The sequence below is a fragment of the Procambarus clarkii genome, chromosome 18 (genome assembly GCF_040958095.1).
Source record: "Procambarus clarkii isolate CNS0578487 chromosome 18, FALCON_Pclarkii_2.0, whole genome shotgun sequence".
NCBI lineage: Eukaryota > Metazoa > Arthropoda > Malacostraca > Decapoda > Cambaridae > Procambarus > Procambarus clarkii.
The window spans coordinates 7,024,161-7,045,611 of NC_091167.1; the positions used below are offsets into that span (position 1 = coordinate 7,024,161).

General features: G+C 46.5%; 1 protein-coding gene across 1 annotated transcript; it reads right to left on the reverse strand.

Moving 5' to 3' along the window:
• Window positions 1-11,185: 11,185 nt before the first annotated feature.
• On the reverse strand, window positions 11,186-20,859 carry LOC138365915 (proteoglycan 4-like). Its single transcript, XM_069326629.1, has 5 exons — window positions 20,790-20,859; window positions 15,372-16,057; window positions 14,422-14,955; window positions 12,662-13,798; window positions 11,186-12,460 (listed from the first exon to the last, which is right to left on the reverse strand). The coding sequence occupies exons 1-5, from the start codon at window positions 20,857-20,859 to the stop codon at window positions 11,186-11,188; spliced, it is 3,702 nt and encodes a 1,233-aa protein (XP_069182730.1).
• Window positions 20,860-21,451: the final 592 nt, after the last annotated feature.

Sequence of the window (21,451 nt, forward strand, 5' to 3'; positions counted from 1 at the left end):
GGAGTATGGGTTCGAGTCACTTCTGGGGTGTGAGTTTTCAGTTGCATATGTCCTGGGGACCATTCAGGCTTGTTCGCATTTGTGTTCCTCACGTGTGCCCCAAAGAATGAGGTGATTTGGTAAAATGCTATGCCCAAGATAACTATCCGAGTGCCGGCGGTGGGGTGGTTCATATAGCCTCGGCTATCACCTCATTATGTCCGGTCGTGATGGTCAAGTGGATTAAGGCGTCTTGTACATACCAGTTGCGTTGCTTCTGGGAGTATGGGTTCGAGTCACTTCTGGGGTGTGAGTTTTCAGTTGCATATGTCCTGGGGACCATTCAGGCTTGTTCGCATTTGTGTTCCTCACGTGTGCCCCAAAGAATGAGGTGATTTGGTAAAATGCTATGCCCAAGATAACTATCCGAGTGCCGGCGGTGGGGTGGTTCATATAGCCTCGGCTATCACCTCATTATGTCCGGTCGTGATGGTCAAGTGGATTAAGGCGTCTTGTACATACCAGTTGCGTTGCTTCTGGGAGTATGGGTTCGAGTCACTTCTGGGGTGTGAGTTTTCAGTTGCATATGTCCTGGGGACCATTCAGGCTTGTTCGCATTTGTGTTCCTCACGTGTGCCCCAAAGAATGAGGTGATTTGGTAAAATGCTATGCCCAAGATAACTATCCGAGTGCCGGCGGTGGGGTGGTTCATATAGCCTCGGCTATCACCTCATTATGTCCGGTCGTGATGGTCAAGTGGATTAAGGCGTCTTGTACATACCAGTTGCGTTGCTTCTGGGAGTATGGGTTCGAGTCACTTCTGGGGTGTGAGTTTTCAGTTGCATATGTCCTGGGGACCATTCAGGCTTGTTCGCATTTGTGTTCCTCACGTGTGCCCCAAAGAATGAGGTGATTTGGTAAAATGCTATGCCCAAGATAACTATCTGAGTGCCGGCGGTGGGGTGGTTCATATAGCCTCGGCTATCACCTCATTATGTCCGGTCGTGATGGTCAAGTGGATTAAGGTGTCTTGTACATACCAGTTGCGTTGCTTCTGGGAGTATGGGTTCGAGTCACTTCTGGGGTGTGAGTTTTCAGTTGCATATGTCCTGGGGACCATTCAGGCTTGTTCGCATTTGTGTTCCTCACGTGTGCCCCAAAGAATGAGGTGATTTGGTAAAATGCTATGCCCAAGATAACTATCCGAGTGCCGGCGGTGGGGTGGTTCATATAGCCTCGGCTATCACCTCATTATGTCCGGTCGTGATGGTCAAGTGGATTAAGGCGTCTTGTACATACCAGTTGCGTTGCTTCTGGGAGTATGGGTTCGAGTCACTTCTGGGGTGTGAGTTTTCAGTTGCATATGTCCTGGGGACCATTCAGGCTTGTTCGCATTTGTGTTCCTCACGTGTGCCCCAAAGAATGAGGTGATTTGGTAAAATGCTATGCCCAAGATAACTATCCGAGTGCCGGCGGTGGGGTGGTTCATATAGCCTCGGCTATCACCTCATTATGTCCGGTCGTGATGGTCAAGTGGATTAAGGCGTCTTGTACATACCAGTTGCGTTGCTTCTGGGAGTATGGGTTCGAGTCACTTCTGGGGTGTGAGTTTTCAGTTGCATATGTCCTGGGGACCATTCAGGCTTGTTCGCATTTGTGTTCCTAACGTGTGCCCCAAAGAATGAGGTGATTTGGTACAATGCTATGCCCAAGATAACTATCCGAGTGCCGGCGGTGGGGTGGTTCATATAGCCTCGGCTATCACCTCATTATGTCCGGTCGTGATGGTCAAGTGGATTAAGGCGTCTTGTACATACCAGTTGCGTTGCTTCTGAGAGTATGGGTTCGAGTCACTTCTGGGGTGTGAGTTTTCAGTTGCATATGTCCTGGGGACCATTCAGGCTTGTTCGCATTTGTGTTCCTCACGTGTGCCCCAAAGAATGAGGTGATTTGGTAAAATGCTATGCCCAAGATAACTATCCGAGTGCCGGCGGTGGGGTGGTTCATATAGCCTCGGCTATCACCTCATTATGTCCGGTCGTGATGGTCAAGTGGAATAAGGCGTCTTGTACATACCAGTTGCGTTGCTTCTGGGAGTATGGGTTCGAGTCACTTCTGGGGTGTGAGTTTTCAGTTGCATATGTCCTGGGGACCATTCAGGCTTGTTCGCATTTGTGTTCCTCACGTGTGCCCCAAAGAATGAGGTGATTTGGTAAAATGCTATGCCCAAGATAACTATCCGAGTGCCGGCGGTGGGGTGGTTCATATAGCCTCGGCTATCACCTCATTATGTCCGGTCGTGATGGTCAAGTGGATTAAGGCGTCTTGTACATACCAGTTGCGTTGCTTCTGGGAGTATGGGTTCGAGTCACTTCTGGGGTGTGAGTTTTCAGTTGCATATGTCCTGGGGACCATTCAGGCTTGTTCGCATTTGTGTTCCTCACGTGTGCCCCAAAGAATGAGGTGATTTGGTAAAATGCTATGCCCAAGATAACTATCCGAGTGCCGGCGGTGGGGTGGTTCATATAGCCTCGGCTATCACCTAATTATGTCCGGTCGTGATGGTCAAGTGGATTAAGGCGACTTGTACATACCAGTTGCGTTGCTTCTGGGAGTATGGGTTCGAGTCACTTCTGGGGTGTGAGTTTTCAGTTGCATATGTCCTGGGGACCATTCAGGCTTGTTCGCATTTGTGTTCCTCACGTGTGCCCCAAAGAATGAGGTGATTTGGTAAAATGCTATGCCCAAGATAACTATCCGAGTGCCGGCGGTGGGGTGGTTCATATAGCCTCGGCTATCACCTCATTATGTCCGGTCGTGATGGTCAAGTGGATTAAGGCGTCTTGTACATACCAGTTGCGTTGCTTCTGGGAGTATGGGTTCGAGTCACTTCTGGGGTGTGAGTTTTCAGTTGCATATGTCCTGGGGACCATTCAGGCTTGTTCGCATTTGTGTTCCTCACGTGTGCCCCAAAGAATGAGGTGATTTGGTAAAATGCTATGCCCAAGATAACTATCCGAGTGCCGGCAGTGGGGTGGTTCATATAGCCTCGGCTATCACCTCATTATGTCTGGTCGTGATGGTCAAGTGGATTAAGGCGTCTTGTACATACCAGTTGCGTTGCTTCTGGGAGTATGGGTTCGAGTCACTTCTGGGGTGTGAGTTTTCAGTTGCATATGTCCTGGGGACCATTCAGGCTTGTTCGCATTTGTGTTCCTCACGTGTGCCCCAAAGAATGAGGTGATTTGGTAAAATGCTATGCCCAAGATAACTATCCGAGTGCCGGCGGTGGGGTGGTTCATATAGCCTCGGCTATCACCTCATTATGTCCGGTCGTGATGGTCAAGTGGATTAAGGCGTCTTGTACATACCAGTTGCGTTGCTTCTGGGAGTATGGGTTCGAGTCACTTCTGGGGTGTGAGTTTTCAGTTGCATATGTCCTGGGGACCATTCAGGCTTGTTCGCATTTGTGTTCCTCACGTGTGCCCCAAAGAATGAGGTGATTTGGTAAAATGCTATGCCCAAGATAACTATCCGAGTGCCGGCGGTGGGGTGGTTCATATAGCCTCGGCTATCACCTCATTATGTCCGGTCGTGATGGTCAAGTGGATTAAGGCGTCTTGTACATACCAGTTGCGTTGCTTCTGGGAGTATGGGTTCGAGTCACTTCTGGGGTGTGAGTTTTCAGTTGCATATGTCCTGGGGACCATTCAGGCTTGTTCGCATTTGTGTTCCTCACGTGTGCCCCAAAGAATGAGGTGATTTGGTAAAATGCTATGCCCAAGATAACTATCCGAGTGCCGGCGGTGGGGTGGTTCATATAGCCTCGGCTATCACCTCATTATGTCTGGTCGTGATGGTCAAGTGGATTAAGGCGTCTTGTACATACCAGTTGCGTTGCTTCTGGGAGTATGGGTTCGAGTCACTTCTGGGGTGTGAGTTTTCAGTTGCATATGTCCTGGGGACCATTCAGGCTTGTTCGCATTTGTGTTCCTCACGTGTGCCCCAAAGAATGAGGTGATTTGGTAAAATGCTATGCCCAAGATAACTATCCGAGTGCCGGCGGTGGGGTGGTTCATATAGCCTCGGCTATCACCTCATTATGTCCGGTCGTGATGGTCAAGTGGATTAAGGCGTCTTGTACATACCAGTTGCGTTGCTTCTGGGAGTATGGGTTCGAGTCACTTCTGGGGTGTGAGTTTTCAGTTGCATATGTCCTGGGGACCATTCAGGCTTGTTCGCATTTGTGTTCCTCACGTGTGCCCCAAAGAATGAGGTGATTTGGTAAAATGCTATGCCCAAGATAACTATCCGAGTGCCGGCGGTGGGGTGGTTCATATAGCCTCGGCTATCACCTCATTATGTCCGGTCGTGATGGTCAAGTGGATTAAGGCGTCTTGTACATACCAGTTGCGTTGCTTCTGGGAGTATGGGTTCGAGTCACTTCTGGGGTGTGAGTTTTCAGTTGCATATGTCCTGGGGACCATTCAGGCTTGTTCGCATTTGTGTTCCTCACGTGTGCCCCAAAGAATGAGGTGATTTGGTAAAATGCTATGCCCAAGATAACTATCCGAGTGCCGGCGGTGGGGTGGTTCATATAGCCTCGGCTATCACCTCATTATGTCCGGTCGTGATGGTCAAGTGGATTAAGGCGTCTTGTACATACCAGTTGCGTTGCTTCTGGGAGTATGGGTTCGAGTCACTTCTGGGGTGTGAGTTTTCAGTTGCATATGTCCTGGGGACCATTCAGGCTTGTTCGCATTTGTGTTCCTCACGTGTGCCCCAAAGAATGAGGTGATTTGGTAAAATGCTATGCCCAAGATAACTATCCGAGTGCCGGCGGTGGGGTGGTTCATATAGCCTCGGCTATCACCTCATTATGTCCGGTCGTGATGGTCAAGTGGATTAAGGCGTCTTGTACATACCAGTTGCGTTGCTTCTGGGAGTATGGGTTCGAGTCACTTCTGGGGTGTGAGTTTTCAGTTGCATATGTCCTGGGGACCATTCAGGCTTGTTCGCATTTGTGTTCCTCACGTGTGCCCCAAAGAATGAGGTGATTTGGTAAAATGCTATGCCCAAGATAACTATCCGAGTGCCGGCGGTGGGGTGGTTCATATAGCCTCGGCTATCACCTCATTATGTCCGGTCGTGATGGTCAAGTGGATTAAGGCGTCTTGTACATACCAGTTGCGTTGCTTCTGGGAGTATGGGTTCGAGTCACTTCTGGGGTGTGAGTTTTCAGTTGCATATGTCCTGGGGACCATTCAGGCTTGTTCGCATTTGTGTTCCTCACGTGTGCCCCAAAGAATGAGGTGATTTGGTAAAATGCTATGCCCAAGATAACTATCTGAGTGCCGGCGGTGGGGTGGTTCATATAGCCTCGGCTATCACCTCATTATGTCCGGTCGTGATGGTCAAGTGGATTAAGGTGTCTTGTACATACCAGTTGCGTTGCTTCTGGGAGTATGGGTTCGAGTCACTTCTGGGGTGTGAGTTTTCAGTTGCATATGTCCTGGGGACCATTCAGGCTTGTTCGCATTTGTGTTCCTCACGTGTGCCCCAAAGAATGAGGTGATTTGGTAAAATGCTATGCCCAAGATAACTATCCGAGTGCCGGCGGTGGGGTGGTTCATATAGCCTCGGCTATCACCTCATTATGTCCGGTCGTGATGGTCAAGTGGATTAAGGCGTCTTGTACATACCAGTTGCGTTGCTTCTGGGAGTATGGGTTCGAGTCACTTCTGGGGTGTGAGTTTTCAGTTGCATATGTCCTGGGGACCATTCAGGCTTGTTCGCATTTGTGTTCCCTCACGTGTGCCCCAAAGAATGAGGTGATTTGGTAAAATGCTATGCCCAAGATAACTATCCGAGTGCCGGCGGTGGGGTGGTTCATATAGCCTCGGCTATCACCTCATTATGTCCGGTCGTGATGGTCAAGTGGATTAAGGCGTCTTGTACATACCAGTTGCGTTGCTTCTGGGAGTATGGGTTCGAGTCACTTCTGGGGTGTGAGTTTTCAGTTGCATATGTCCTGGGGACCATTCAGGCTTGTTCGCATTTGTGTTCCTCACGTGTGCCCCAAAGAATGAGGTGATTTGGTAAAATGCTATGCCCAAGATAACTATCCGAGTGCCGGCGGTGGGGTGGTTCATATAGCCTCGGCTATCACCTCATTATGTCCGGTCGTGATGGTCAAGTGGATTAAGGTGTCTTGTACATACCAGTTGCGTTGCTTCTGGGAGTATGGGTTCGAGTCACTTCTGGGGTGTGAGTTTTCAGTTGCATATGTCCTGGGGACCATTCAGGCTTGTTCGCATTTGTGTTCCTCACGTGTGCCCCAAAGAATGAGGTGATTTGGTAAAATGCTATGCCCAAGATAACTATCCGAGTGCCGGCGGTGGGGTGGTTCATATAGCCTCGGCTATCACCTCATTATGTCCGGTCGTGATGGTCAAGTGGATTAAGGTGTCTTGTACATACCAGTTGCATTGCTTCTGGGAGTATGGGTTCGAGTCACTTCTGGGGTGTGAGTTTTCAGTTGCATATGTCATGGGGACCATTCAGGCTTGTTCGCATATATATATATATATATATATATATATATATATATATATATATATATATATATATATATATATATATATATATATATATATATATATTAGTATATTTTGGTAGCAGTCTTTCCTGTAGACATATATAATTAAATATGACCGAAAAAGTAAGATTAATAATTCTAACACTAATTTTCTCAATCTTTCGTACATTACGCTTCACTGTTGGAGGTAAATCAAAAATCAATTCTCCAAAATTCATTTTTATTTCTAGTCTGACGCGACACGGGCGCGTTTCGTAAAACTTATTACATTTACAAAGACTTTAGTTCACAAATACACAACTGAATAGAACTTACGTATCTCCGATTTTATATCTACATTTGAGTGAGGTGGAAGGGGTGATGTGGCATTAACACAAGACAGAACAAAATGTGGTATTAATAGGGTATTAATTTCATCAACACAAGACAGAACAAGAGTATTAATAGGGTATTAATTTCATCAACACAAGACAGAACACGAAACAATGGATATTGAATAAAAGTGTTTGTAGAAAGCCTATTGGTCCATATTTCTTGATGCTTCTATAGTGGAGCGGAGTCTTGAGGTGGGTAGAATATAGTTGTGCAATAATTGGCTGTTGATTGCTGGTGTTGACTTCTTGATGTGTAGTGCCTCGCAAACGTCAAGCCGCCTGCTATCGCTGTATCTATCGATGATATCTGTGTTGTTTACTAGGATTTCTCTGGCGATGGTTTGGTTGTGGGAAGAGATTATATGTTCCTTAATGGAGCCCTGTTGCTTATGCATCGTTAAACGCCTAGAAAGAGATGTTGTTGTCTTGCCTATATACTGTTTTTTTTTTGAGCTTACAGTCCCCAAGTGGGCATTATAAGGCATAGACGACGTTAGTCTCTTTTAAAGTGTTCTGTTTTGTGTCTGGAGAGTTTCTCATGAGTAGGCTGGCCGTTTTTCTGGTTTTATAGTAAATCGTCAGTTGTATCCTCTGATTTTTGTCTGTAGGGATAACGTTTCTATTAACAATATCTTTCAGGACCCTTTCCTCCGTTTTATGAGCTGTGGAAAAGAAGTTCCTGTAAAATAGTCTAATAGGGGGTATAGGTGTTGTGTTAGTTGTCTCTTCAGAGGTTGCATGGCTTTTCACTTTCCTTCTTATGATGTCTTCGACGAAACCATTGGAGAAGCCGTTATTGACTAGGACCTGCCTTACCCTACAGAGTTCTTCGTCGACTTGCTTCCATTCTGAGCTGTGGCAGAGAGCACGGTCGACATATGCGTTAACAACACTCCTCTTGTACCTGTCTGGGCAGTCGCTGTTGGCATTTAGGCACATTCCTATGTTTGTTTCCTTAGTGTAGACTGCAGTGTGGAAACCTCCGCCCTTTTCCATGACTGTTACATCTAGAAAGGGCAGCTTCCCATCCTTTTCCATCTCGTAAGTGAAACGCAGCACGGATCTCTGCTCAAATGCCTCCTTCAGCTCCTGCAGATGTCTGACATCAGGTACCTGTGTAAAAATGTCGTCAACATACCTGCAGTATATGGCCGGTTTCAAGTTCATGTCGACTAAGACTTTTTGCTCGATGGTACCCATGTAGAAGTTTGCAAACAGGACACCTAGGTGAGAACCCATGGCGACCCCATCTACTTGCTTATACATGTGCCCATCCGGGCTCAAGAAGGGTGCCTCTTTAGTACAAGCTTGGAGTAGTTTCCTCAGAATATTTTCTGGTATGTCAAGACATACCAGAAAATATTCATCATCATCAATATTTCTTCAATGTCTTGTGTTGATGAAATTAATACCCTATTAATACCACATTTTGTTCTGTCTTGTGTTAATGCCACATCACCCCTTCCACCTCACTCAAATGTAGATATAAAATCGGAGATACGTAAGTTCTATTCAGTTGTGTATTTGTGAACTAAAGTCTTTGAAAATGTAATAAGTTTTACGAAACGCGCCCGTGTCGCGTCAGACTAGAAATAAAAATGAATTTTGGAGAATTGATTTTTGATTTACCTCCAACAGTGAAGCGTAATGTACGAAAGATTGAGAAAATTCGTGTTAGAATTATTAATCTTACTTTTTCGGTCATATTTAATAATATATATATATATATATATATATATATATATATATATATATATATATATATATATATATATATATATATATATATATATATATATAAATATATATATATATATATATATATATATATATATATATATATATATATATATATATATATATATATATATATATATATATATATATATATATATATCTGTACAATCCATCCCCACTCACCCTATATATCTACACAATCCATCCCTCTCTCACCCATATATCTGTACAATCCATCCCCCTCTCACCCATACATCGGTGCAATCCATCCCCTCTCACCCATATATCTGTATAATACATCCCCCTCTCACCCATATATCTGTACAGTCCATCCTCCTCTCACCCATATATCTGTATAGTCTATTCCTCTCTCACCCATACTATCTGTACAATGCACTCCTTTTCATCAATGTATCTATACAATGCATTTCATCTCTCAAATATTTGTATAACTATCCCCCTCTCTCCCATATGTGATCAAACCATGCCCTTTCACTCAAATGTCTATACAATCTAAGTACTCTCACCCATATATCTGTATAATCATCTTCCTCTCTCTCCCTTATATCTATATAATTCTTTCCCTCTCGTCTATATACCATTAAAATATATCCCCTCTCATCTATATATCTTTAAAATCTGTCCCCTTTCACCTATATATCTGAACAATTAATTCCCTCTCAATCATATATAGAAACACTCCACCCCTTTCTGTTACACATATATAGAGAGAATTTATTACTCAGACACTACAACACAAGAATAAAGTAGCCCCGAGAAGGCCAAATTACTCGTTAGTACCGGGTTCTCACCCAACCGCTTTCAGTATATATCCAGCGTACTTCCAAACTTGTATCAACTTAATTTATTTTAAGTCTGATATGTTTCAGTTTTGGCTAGATTTTTTTAAGCCATTTAAAATATCCGATGTAGTTACCTTTCAACACATTTGTTTATTAATGTAATGGCAATCTTAGACCTAGAGTTTAACTAATGTAAATTTAGATAAAGTCCGTGGGAGAGATTGACACAAGAATACGAAAAGACTAACACAAGAATTGGGAGAGACTGACACAATAATCTGGAGCGACTGGCCCAAGAATCAGGAAAGACAGACACAAGATTCGGGAATAACTGACACAAGAATCTAGAGAGACTGACATGAGAATCTGGAGACTGACACATAAATGGAAAAGAAGAATATATAAGCAGTCATAATACAATCAGGGGTGTTTTTGTATACTGTGTAAAATGACCAATGTATATTTTCTTAGTATATAATAAAAATAATAATAATAAAGATAGTACTGACATGGGTAATATTTACTTTAGGATAACAAAGGTTCAACAGTGTTAAAGTAATCAAGACGCATCTAACAATGTATTACTAAATGTTTCCCTGTTATCTTTAGTTCAATTCATCAGTCAATAGTTGGAAATAACTAATGAAAAACATTTTATTTTTTAAATCTTTACTAATTGTAATATTAATACCGAATATATTTAAAGTTATACAAAAATATATAAATTTTATTGGCGAGCTGGTTGTGCAAGGATGGAAGGTGATGGATGCTGATGTCGTCTTGATCTGAGGTCGTCTACCTCTGAGCTCGTCAGCATTTCAGGAGGTTAACCTTTAAGGTCGTCTGCTTCTAGGGTCGTCCGCCTCTGAAGTCGTCTGCCTCTGAAATCATCTGCCTCTAAAGTTGTCTGCCTCTGAGATCGTCTGCCTCTGTGGAAGTCAGTCTTTGAGGTCGTTACCTCTGAGGTCGTCCGCCTTTAAGGTCGTCTTCCTCTGAGGTCGTCTGCCTCTGAGATCGTCTACCTGGCATTTGCCTCTGAGATCGTATGCCAATGAGGTTGTCTGCTTCTGAGGTCGTCTCCTGCAGGACGGACATCGCCGGGGCAGCGGCAACAAGGAGAGACAAATATAATTGTTCACGACTACTTATTCTGAAGAACATAAATTTATGTTCCGGGCCACCGACATCTTGCACCACCACAACACATTCACACAAAAAATTCGAATTTTAGCATAATGTTTATTTAGTAGAAAACTTATATTTAACAGTTTTGACATGTACAGAAGGTCGGGTGCTGACACCGTCAGGAGTAGCGGAGATCCTGGGACTCGGAGCCTCACTTGAGTCACCACAACACACCAGAGAACACATTGGGGGTGGTATAAAGCAACTGAAGTGTGAGGGCCACGGCCGGACGTTACATTAACAGTAACCCCATAATTTCTTAAATATGAAATTAATATTTATATTAATTTTCTTAAATGAATTTCAGGGAAGAAATTAACACTACAGCGGTGAGTCTACAAATCACTACAACTGTCAGTTATTTCAGCATTTTTGCCAAACCTAATATTTATAAGACAATGAAGGCGTCTTCACTAATGAAACAAGGAAGCATGATAGCTGAAGATTGCTTTGTGTCTGAACTTTCTGAATTGTGGACACTGCTTTTATGATAACCAAAAAGATCGAGATTAATCACTGTCATCACTGCAGTATTGATCAAGATTTTCGGAGTTAAGCAAGAGATGGGACACGAACCATGGTTCAATACGACCACCTCTCATTATCTCAGCTTCCATGATCGAGCCTTCATGTTCTTCAGCTAGTGTTGTGGGTGTTATGGGTGTTGTAGATGCGTGGTGGGTGTTGTGCGTGTTATTGGTGTTATAGGTGTTGTGTGAGTTGTGGGTGGATGACGCTTCTCTATAGTGGACAGGTGGCACTGCTCTAGAGTGGACGGGTGACACTTCATCAATCTTGGCAGGAGACACTGTCCAATAGTGGACGGGTGGCACTTCTGTATTTTGGACTGGAGACACTGTCCTAGCGTGGACGGATAGCACATCTGTATGCTTAGAAGGAGACACTGTCTCTGAGTGGACGGGCGACACTTCTGTATTTTGAGCTCGAGGCTCTACCATACAGTGGACGGGAGGCAATTCTCTCTTTTGAGTAAGTGGCACTGTCGTAGAGTGGACGGGTGGCACTTCTGCATCGTGGACGGCTGGTACTCGCATAGACTGAACATAAGACACTTCTGGATACTGGGCAGCTGATACTGGCCTATACTGGACGTGTGGAACATTTGTATAGTGGACAGGAGGCACTGGCGTACGGTTGACAGACGCCTCTTGTGAATGGCGGACAGGAGTCGCCGGTGAACAGTGGACGGGAACCATTGTTGAGTGATTGACGGAAGCCTTCGGTGCACAACGTGAGTATGGCTTTAATCTTCGGAGTGGGTTAGGCACTGTCTTATTGTGTTCATGAGGGACTCTCATGTGGAGCTCTTGAGTTACTGTCATTTGGGGCTCTTGAGACACCGTCATTTGGGGCTCTTGTGGCACTGTCATGTGGAGCTCTTGTGGCACTGTCATGTGGGGCTCTTGATCCACTGTCATGTGGAGCTCTTGAGGCACTGCCATGTGAAGCTCTTGAGGCATTGTCATTTGGGGTTCTTGAGGCACTCTCTTGTGGGGCTCTTGAGGCACCGTCATTTGGGGCTCTTGAGGCACTCTCCTTTGAGGCTCCTGAGGCACTGTCCTGTGGGGCTCTTGAGGCACTCTCATGAGGGGCTCTTGAGGCACTGACATGTGGTGATCCTGAGGCGCTGACATGTGGTGATCCTGAGGCACTGTCATGTGGTGATCCTGAGGCGCTGACATGTGGTGATCCTGAGGCACTGTCATGTGGTGATCCTGAGGCATTGTCATGTGGTGATCCTGAGGCACTGTCATGTGGTGATCCTGAGGCACTGTCATGTGGTGATCCTGAGGCACTGTCATGTGGTGATCCTGAGGCACTGTCATGTGGTGATCCTGAGGCACTGTCATGTGGTGATCCTGAGGCACTGTCATGTGGTGATCCTGAGGCACTGTCATGTGGTGATCCTGAGGCACTGTCATGTGGTGATCCTGAGGCACTGTCATGTGGTGATCCTGAGGCACTGTCATGTGGTGATCCTGAGGCATTGTCATGTGGTGATCCTGAGGCACTGTCATGTGGTGATCCTGAGGCACTGACATGTGGTGTTCTTGAGGCCCTGTCATATGGTGATCCTGAGGCACTGTCATGTGGTGATCCTGAGGCACTGTTATGCGAGGCTCTCGTGGCACTGTCATTTGGGGCTCTTGTGGCAATGTCATGTGGGGCTCTTGAGTCGCTGTCATGTAGGGCTCTTGAGTCACTGTCATATGGGGATCCTGAGGCACTGTTATGTGGGGCTTTTGAGGCACTGTCATGTGACGCATTTGAGGCACTGTCATGTGAGGCTTGTGATGCACTGTCATGCGGGGCTTTTGAGGCACTGTCATGTGAGGCTTTTGAGACACTGTCATGTGAGGTATTTGAGGCACTGTCATGTCGGGCTTTTGAGGTATTGTCATGCGGGGCTTTTGAGGCACTGTCATGTGGGGCTTTTGAGGCACTGTCATGTGGGGCTTTTGAGGCACTGTCATGTGGGGCTTTTGAGGCACTGTCATTTGGTGATCCTGAGACACGATCAAGTGCGGATTTTTAGGCACTGTCATGTAAGGCTCTTGAGGCACTGTCATTTGGAAATTTTGGGGCACTGTCATGTGGGACTTTTGAGAACCTGTCACGTGGGGCTCTGTTGGCACTGTCATGTGGGGCTCGTGAGGTATTGCTATATGGCATTCTTGAGGCACTGTCATATTGCGTTCTTGAGGCACTCTAATATTGTGTTCTTGAGGCACTCTAATATTGCGTTCTTGAGGCACTGTCATATTGCGTTCTTGACGCACTGTCATATTGCGTTCCTGAGGCACTGTCATATTGCGTTCTTGAGGCACTCTAATATTGCGTTCTTGAGGCACTCTAATATTGCGTTCTTGAGGCACTGTTATATGATGTACTTTTGGCACTGTCATAACGCTGGCGGGGAGCTCTGGCTTATGTTGGTCATGATTAACTGATGAATATTTAGCTTGTGACACAGGTGTGTAGCAGACCTGAGGCACTACAGTGTACTGGACCGGAGGCCCTGTTGAATGATGGATGGCAGGCACCGGTGTATCCTGGAAGGGAGGCACCGGTGTATGCTGGAAGGGAGGCACCGGTGTATGCTGGAAGGGAGTCACCGGTGTATGCTGGAAGGGAGGCACCGGTGTATGCTGGAAGGGAGGCACCGGTGTATGCTGGAAGGGAGGCACCGGTGTATGCTGGAAGGGAGGCACCGGTGTATGCTGGAAGGGAGGCACCGGTGTATGCTGGAAGGGAGGCACCTGTGTATGCTGGAAGGGAGGCACCTGTGTATGCTGGAAGGGAGGCACTGGTGTATGCTGGAAGGGAGTCACCGGTGTATGCTGGAAGGGAGTCACCGGTGTATGCTGGAAGGGAGTCACCGGTGTATGCTGGAAGGGAGTCACCGGTGTATGTTGGAAAGGAGTCACCGGTGTATGCTGGAAGGGAGTCACTGGCGTGTGCTGGATGGGAGGGACCGGTGTATGCGCTGCAGTATAGTGGACGGATGAAGATGGTGTATAGTGTGTGGGGGTCACTGAGGTATGGTAGGCGTGGGGCACTTGTGCATAGTCGGTGTTGATCATCGCTGTATACTGGGGGGAAGCCAGTGTTTTATAATGTATGGGTAGTAATGGCGTAATATAGTTTGTGCTTGTGTTTGATTGGTGAGAGCCACTGTTGTATAGTGAGTGGGAGGTCCCGGTGTATGGGAAGGAGATAATACTAACGTGTTGTACTTGGGCCTTTTGGGTTGGGTAGAGGGGACAGGAGGCTTAGGTAATATTTTTCTGAGTTGATTGTGGATGGCTGGGGGAGGTTGACGAGGGACGGCAGGCCAACTGGTTAATGGCCCCAGTGTGGACACTTGTGACGGTCTAGTAGTAGGCGGAGCTGATGTAGACAGGTGAGACGGTCTAGTAGTAGGCGGAGCCGGTGTAGACAGGTGAGACGGGCCAGTGGTAGGCGGAGCCGGTGTAGACAGGTGAGACGGTCTAGTAGTAGGCGGAGCCGGTGTAGACAGGTGAGACGGGCCAGTGGTAGGCGGAGCCGGTGTAGACAGGTGAGACGGTCTAGTAGTAGGCGGAGCCGGTGTAGACAGGTGAGACGGTCCAGTAGTAGGCGGAGCCGGTGTAGACAGGTTAGACGGGCCAGTGGTAGGCGGCGGCGGTGATGTGAACACTGGAGGCAGGCTGGGAGGTACATTCAACTCCTTGCTTGGTCTGAAAGTATCGTTACGAAGAATGTAAAGAACTTGTACCTGGTCACGATTCAACATATTTACAGAGAAATATATTCAACATAAGCAGTCAAGATCTATGGAAAGCTGATAACAATACAGTTAACAGTTACATTCTAGAAACTTATATACATCATTAAGAAATACTTTTGGTAATTGACTTACTTGCTGAACGCTGGATGTCGAGCAGGAAGAGGAGGTGCCTGCTGCTGTTGACTTGTTGAGCCAGCAGGAAGAGGTGCCTGCTGCTGTTGACATGTGGAGGCAGCAGGAAGTGGTGCCTGCTGCTGTTGACTTGTGGAGGCAGCAGGAAGAGGTGCCTGCTGCTGTTGACTTGTGGAGGCAGCAGGAAGTGGTGCCTGCTGCTGTTGACTTGTGGAGGCAGCAGGAAGAGGTGCCTGCTGCTGTTCACTTGTGGAGGCAGCAGGAAGTGGTGCCTGCTGCTGTTGACTTGTGGAGGCAGCAGGAAGAGGTGCCTGCTGCTGTTGACTTGTGGAGGCTGCAGGAGGAGGTGCCTGCTGCTGTTGACTTGTGGAGGCAGCAGGAGGAGGTGCCTGCTGCTGTTGACTTGTGGGGGCTGCAGGAAAAGGTGCCTGCTGATGTTGACTTGTGGAGGCAGCAGGAAGAGGTGCCTGCAGCTTTTGACTTGTGGAGGCAGCAGGAAGAGGTGCCTGCTGCTGTTGACTTGTGGAGGCAGCAGGAAGAGATGCCTGCTGCTGTTGACTTGTGGAAGTAGCAGGAGGAGGTGCCTGCTGCAGTTGACTTGTGGAGGCAGCAGGAAGAGGTGCCTGCTGCTGTTGACTTGTGGAGGCAGCAGAAGGAAGTGCCTGCTGCTGTTGACTTGTGGAGGCAGCAGGAAGAGGTGCCTGCTGCTGTTGACTTGTGGAGGCAGCAGGAAGAGGTGCCTGCTGCTGTTGACTTATGGAGGCTGCAGCATGTGGAAAAGCCAGACGAAAACGTCGTCGGAATCCTTGGTTGAAGGTTTCTGGAGCAGCTATGATGAGACGACTGCGGTGAAGCAGGTCTCCAACTCGCTTCCTCACACGAGATAAAGGCACGTCTCTTATGCAGGAGGGCGACCGTTTCATGAGCTCATTCACTGCCTCATGTGTAGACACACAACCTGTAAATATCGTTCTTGTATAAACCCATATTCTGTACTATTAATTCCCGTGGTCGTTCACACACAGCAATAAAGAATTCCTACAAGAACAAACGGGACCACACTCTATGCTCAGCACACACTCTTTACTTACAGGTGTCTAAACAATCTAATTAATTTGTCACTCAGAAGGTCTAAGTGTAAACATTCCGAGAGTTCTGTCAGTATATTCCTGTTGTCATGTAAAGTGACTACGTGAACCCTTCTTAGCAAGGTATACTTCGTTCAGGATAATTATTACCTCATGAAATTATAATTGTGTTTGGTTAAGTTTTAAGATGTTACTCACTAAATGTTAAAATGTTACTAATCATAACTCTTGTTAAGATTAGTAAGTAAGTAGTGTGTTAGTTTAGGTCATTACTCTGGTAAAACAAGAGTAACAACCACACTCCAACCAACGAATTATAACTTTGTCTTATACAATACACATTAGTTTTTAATAAACTTCATCAAAGAGTATGCTGGTAAATGAGTTCTGTAGTCATTGCTAATTGTTAATTTATTCCTAATAGTTTACCTCTACTACTACTATGCCAAAGACAGGTGAGTAGAGAGGTGACTTCGCTCTTTGTAAGGTTGGCGTTCGATCCCCCAATGGTTCAAGTGGTTGGGCATCGTTTCTTCCCTCCATTCTCATGTCCAAGCTTGTTTTCCTCGTATCTTTCCCAAGTACATAAAAGTAACACGAGTTTGTGCTCTCTCCTCATAATTAACTTGCCTATCTATAGTAAGTTCAGAAAAAAATAATTCAAAAGAATAATTTGCACTTACCCAAAGGAGCTGAAGCAATGATGTCGACCAAGTGCTTCGTCAACTGAGACTTGTACCCTCTGCATTGGTTGTTGTTGCCGCCTCCTGTTTACCATTAATATATTAGACAACATCCTTTGTTTATTTTTTTAACCAAAACAGCATAATTTATTTATAACAAATAAAATCATATTAACGTGATGATCAAGAGAAGATAGGAGCCACGAGGAGGATTCCCACTGCTTTAATCACGTCGTGGTGTTGTGGTCCAATGCGTTGCCTGGGAGTGAAAGGATTCTAATCCTTCTCTTGGATCCTACTTATTTTCTCACAAAAATAATTGTAAATTGAATTGCAAATTTTCCAAAATTAAATAATAACTTCTGAAATATAAATACAGATTGTTGATTTGTTAACAAAACTTAAAATTTCAGACACCCAGACCATGCTGTCATTAGTGAAACAAAAATATTTAGTGAATTATTATATCAACTTTACACACACACACATTTATATATATATATATATATATATATATATATATATATATATATATATATATATATATATATATATATATATATATATATATATATATATATATATATATATATATATATATACTGCCTGTAAAAGATGGGAGCACTTCAGAGACGCTGTGTTCAACGCTGCCATTTCCACCTTTGGCAAGAAGACCAGCAGGTCGGCAGACTGGTTCGAGGCTCACTCGGAAGAGATGACACCTGTAATCGAAGAGAAGAGAAACGCCTTGGCAGCCTACAAAGCCTGCCCAAGTCGGCGCAACTTACAGATCCTTCGGGCCGTCCGCTGCAAAGTGCAGCAGAGCGCCAGGCGATGTGCCAACAACTATTGGCTCCAGCTCTGCTCCCAGATACAGACTGCAGCGGATACAGGCAATGTAAGGGGAATGTATGACGGCATCAAGCAGGCCCTCGGCCCAATCCAGAAGAAGACCGCTCCTCTGAAATCTGCCACTGGCGAGGTGATTCAGGACCAGACACTGCAGCTGAAGCGCTGGGTCGAGCACTACTCTGAGCTATACGCCAGGGACAATGTGGTCACCGAAGATGCCTTGAGCGCCATTGAGTGTCTGCCTGTGTTAATGGAGCTCGACAGTGAACCGACCCTGGAAGAACTCAGCGATGCCCTAGACTCTCTTGCTTCTGGTAAAGCTCCTGGCAAAGATGGCATTCCTGCTGAGACCTTGAAGTGCTGCAGAGGTAGCCTGCTCATGGAGCTGCACGAAATTCTCTGCCTCTGCTGGGAAGAAGGAGAGGTGCCACAGGACATGAGGGATGCCAACATCGTCACACTGTATAAGAATAAAGGTGACAGGGGCGACTGCAACAACTACCGTGGAATCTCCCTCCTCAGTATTGTCGGAAAGCTGTTTGCTCGAGTCGCATTGAAGAGGCTCCAAGTACTTGCAGAGAGAGTTTATCCAGAATCACAATGTGGATTCAGAGCTGGCAGGTCCACCATCGACATGGTCTTTTCCCTCAGACAACTGCAGGAGAAATGCAGGGAACAGAAGCAGCCACTCTTTGTAGCCTTCATAGACCTGACGAAGGCCTTCGACCTCGTCAGCAGGGATGGCCTGTTCAAGATCCTCCCCAAGATCGGATGCCCACCCAGGCTCCTCAGCATCATCAGATCTTTCCATGAGAACATGAGGGGCACCGTGGTCTTTGATGGCCTAACATCAGGCGCCTTTGACATCCGAAGTGGAGTAAAGCAGGGCTGCGTACTGGCTCCAACCCTATTCGGGATTTTCTTCGCAGTTATGCTGCGGCACGCCTTCGGATCTGTCACGGAAGGCATTTACCTCCGGACCAGGTCGGATGGGAAGCTCTTTAACCTCGCCAGGCTGAGAGCCAAGACAAAGGTTCGGCTGAGGTGTCTGCGCGACTTCCTCTTTGCCGACGACGCAGCAGTCACTGCCCACTCAGCTGAAGACCTCCAACGGCTCATAACCCGCTTCAGCGAGGCCTCTCAGGCTTTCGGACTCACCATCAGTCTGAAGAAAACACAAGTCATGGGACAAGGAGTGGACTCCCCACCTGACATCGGCATCTCTGATTCCAAACTGGAAGTTGTTCACGACTTCGTGTACCTGGGCTCCACAATCTCTGACTGCCTCTCTCTTGATACGGAGCTAAACAAACGCATCGGTAAGGCATCTACTACCATGTCCAAACTGACAAAGAGAGTGTGGGCCAACAATAGGCTAACTGAGTATACTAAGATTCAGGTTTACAGATCCTGTGTCCTGAGCACTCTCCTTTATGGCAGTGAGTCTTGGACACTCCGCGCCCGTCAGGAAAGACGGCTGAATGCCTACCACATGCGCTGCCTTCGACACATCTTGGACATCACCTGGCAGGACAAGGTGACAAACAACAACGTCTTGGGGAGAGCAAGAATCACCAGCATGTACACAATGCTGAAACAGAGACGAATGCGCTGGCTCGGGCACGTTGTGCGAATGGGCGACGGCAGGATCCCCAAGGATCTCCTGTATGGAGAGCTGAGGCAGGTAAAGCGTCCAGTAGGCAAGCCCCAGCTACGGTACAAAGACGTATGCAAAAGGGACCTGAAAGCCATGGACGTCGATCTTGCTATATGGGAGACACTGGCTACAGACCGTTCAGCCTGGAGGCAGTCTGTTCAACGAGGTCTCTCCAAGTTCGAGGAGTCACTTGCCAAGGAATCGGAGGCAAAGAGACAGAGAAGGAAAGCCGGTAACCAGGAAGACAGACCAGAATCGGACTTCGTTTGTGCTCGGTGTGGGATGGACTGCCACTCTCGGATTGGCCTCATCAGTCACACCAGACGCTGCACCAGGATTGACAACTAGGGCGCAACTCCATAGTCTCCCGAGACTGAAGGATGCCTACTACTACTATATATATATATATATATATATATATATGTCGTACCTAGTAGCCAGAACGCACTTCTCAGCCTACTATGCAAGGCCCGATTTGCCTAATAAGTCAAGTTTTCCTGAATTAATATATTTTCTCTAATTTTTTTCTTATGAAATAATAAAGCTACCCATTTCATTATGTATGAAGTCAATTTTTTTTATTGGAGTTAAAATTAACGTAGATATATGACCGAACCTAACCAACCCTACCTAACCTAACCTATCTTTATAGGTTAAGTTAGGTTAGGTAGCCGAAAAAGTTAGGTTAGGTTAGGTTAGGTAGGTTAGGTAGCCGAAAAAGTTAGGTTAGGTAGGTTAGGTAGTCGAAAAACAATTAATTCATGAAAACTTGGCTTATTAGGCAAATCGGGCCTTGCATAGTAGGCAGAGAAGTGCGTTCTGGCTACTAGGTACGACATATATATATATATATATATATATATATATATATATATATATATATATATATATATATATATATATATATATATATATATATATATATATATATATATATATATATATATACATATAAATACACATATGGTTCCAAGGGTTGTTATAGCCGGGGGGAAGGGTTGTAGAGATAAGCTCCCACAGCCTGTAAAGTGCCCTTGATGGCTTGTGTCTCAAATAGCCTCTGACAACCAAGTCCAGCTCCTGGCCTGCACGTGTGGCTTAGCCTCTAGGCCTGGCGGAACTGCTTCTACCAACAGGAGAACGGGCGAAGGCACATCTCTGGCGCCTTAAAACCAGTTGCTTTGTGCAGATGGGACTCGTTAGCCTGGAAAGGCAGCTCATCGAGGGGAAGGAAAACCCCGAATTCAACCCTCTGCTGTCTTGTGGCTAAACCCACTCATGGGAAAGACTTCGGGAGTCAACCCTGAGGAAAAATTCGGAGTCGGAGTCCCTAAGGCAGTTTGCAGCTGTTTACAGCTACATTCTGGCAACTCCTGCGACGACACTGGTGCCAAGGGTATCGGCACTTGCCCTTCCCTTGGATCACATCGGTGGCGTGGAGAGGGTGGATCTTCTGCATGGGCAACAGCTGATCCTCCATAATTACTCCCCAGGCCTGTGCCCTGGAGAGGATACTCCAGCGTTGCCTTGGCGATGGCTCAACACGGGAAGTGACAGTTACCGGTGATAAGCCTGCCACTCAATTGGCGTAGAGTAGGGCGCCAGGGGTTGCTTCCGTCAGTGGAAGAAATCATCCGATTTCATAGGACAGCTACCGCCCGCCTCAAGCTGGGCAGTCCCCAGCCAAGAAGGTTCTGTCCCGCCACAGTCCGCCTGCTCCACTGGGTGTGTGGGGCTTAGGCCACAATCCAATAAGCGGATCGTCAACCCATGCACCAGACAAAAGAAAACAAACACAGAGCCACCCAGCTCTCAAACTGGGCACATGGAATGTAAGGACCATGACACCGGGTCTCTCGGAAAATCTACTGGAAGTGAACGACGCCCGCAAGACAGCTGTGATCAACAATGAACTGCGCAGGCTCCAGATGGACATAGTCGCCCTGCAGGAAGCACGTCTGCCCGCAACCGGCAGCATACGGGAGAAGGACTTTACCTTCTTCTGGCAGGGCAAACCACCAGAAGAGGTAAGGGAGCATGGCGTTGGCTTTGCCATCAGAAACACGTTGTTA

Bases quoted from the DNA above. Each gene is read 5' to 3' on its own strand.
- LOC138365915 (XM_069326629.1), bottom strand. From the start codon at position 20,859: ATGGAGGATCAGCTGTTGCCCATGCAGAAGATCCACCCTCTCCACGCC. The intron at 14,956-15,371 runs GCACCACTTCCT...AATCGTGACCAG, and splicing joins CCACAAGTCAACAGCAGCAG to GTACAAGTTCTTTACATTCT. The intron at 12,461-12,661 runs GTGCCTCAGGAT...ACAGTGCCTCAG, and splicing joins CTCAGGATCACCACATGACA to GATCACCACATGACAGTGCC.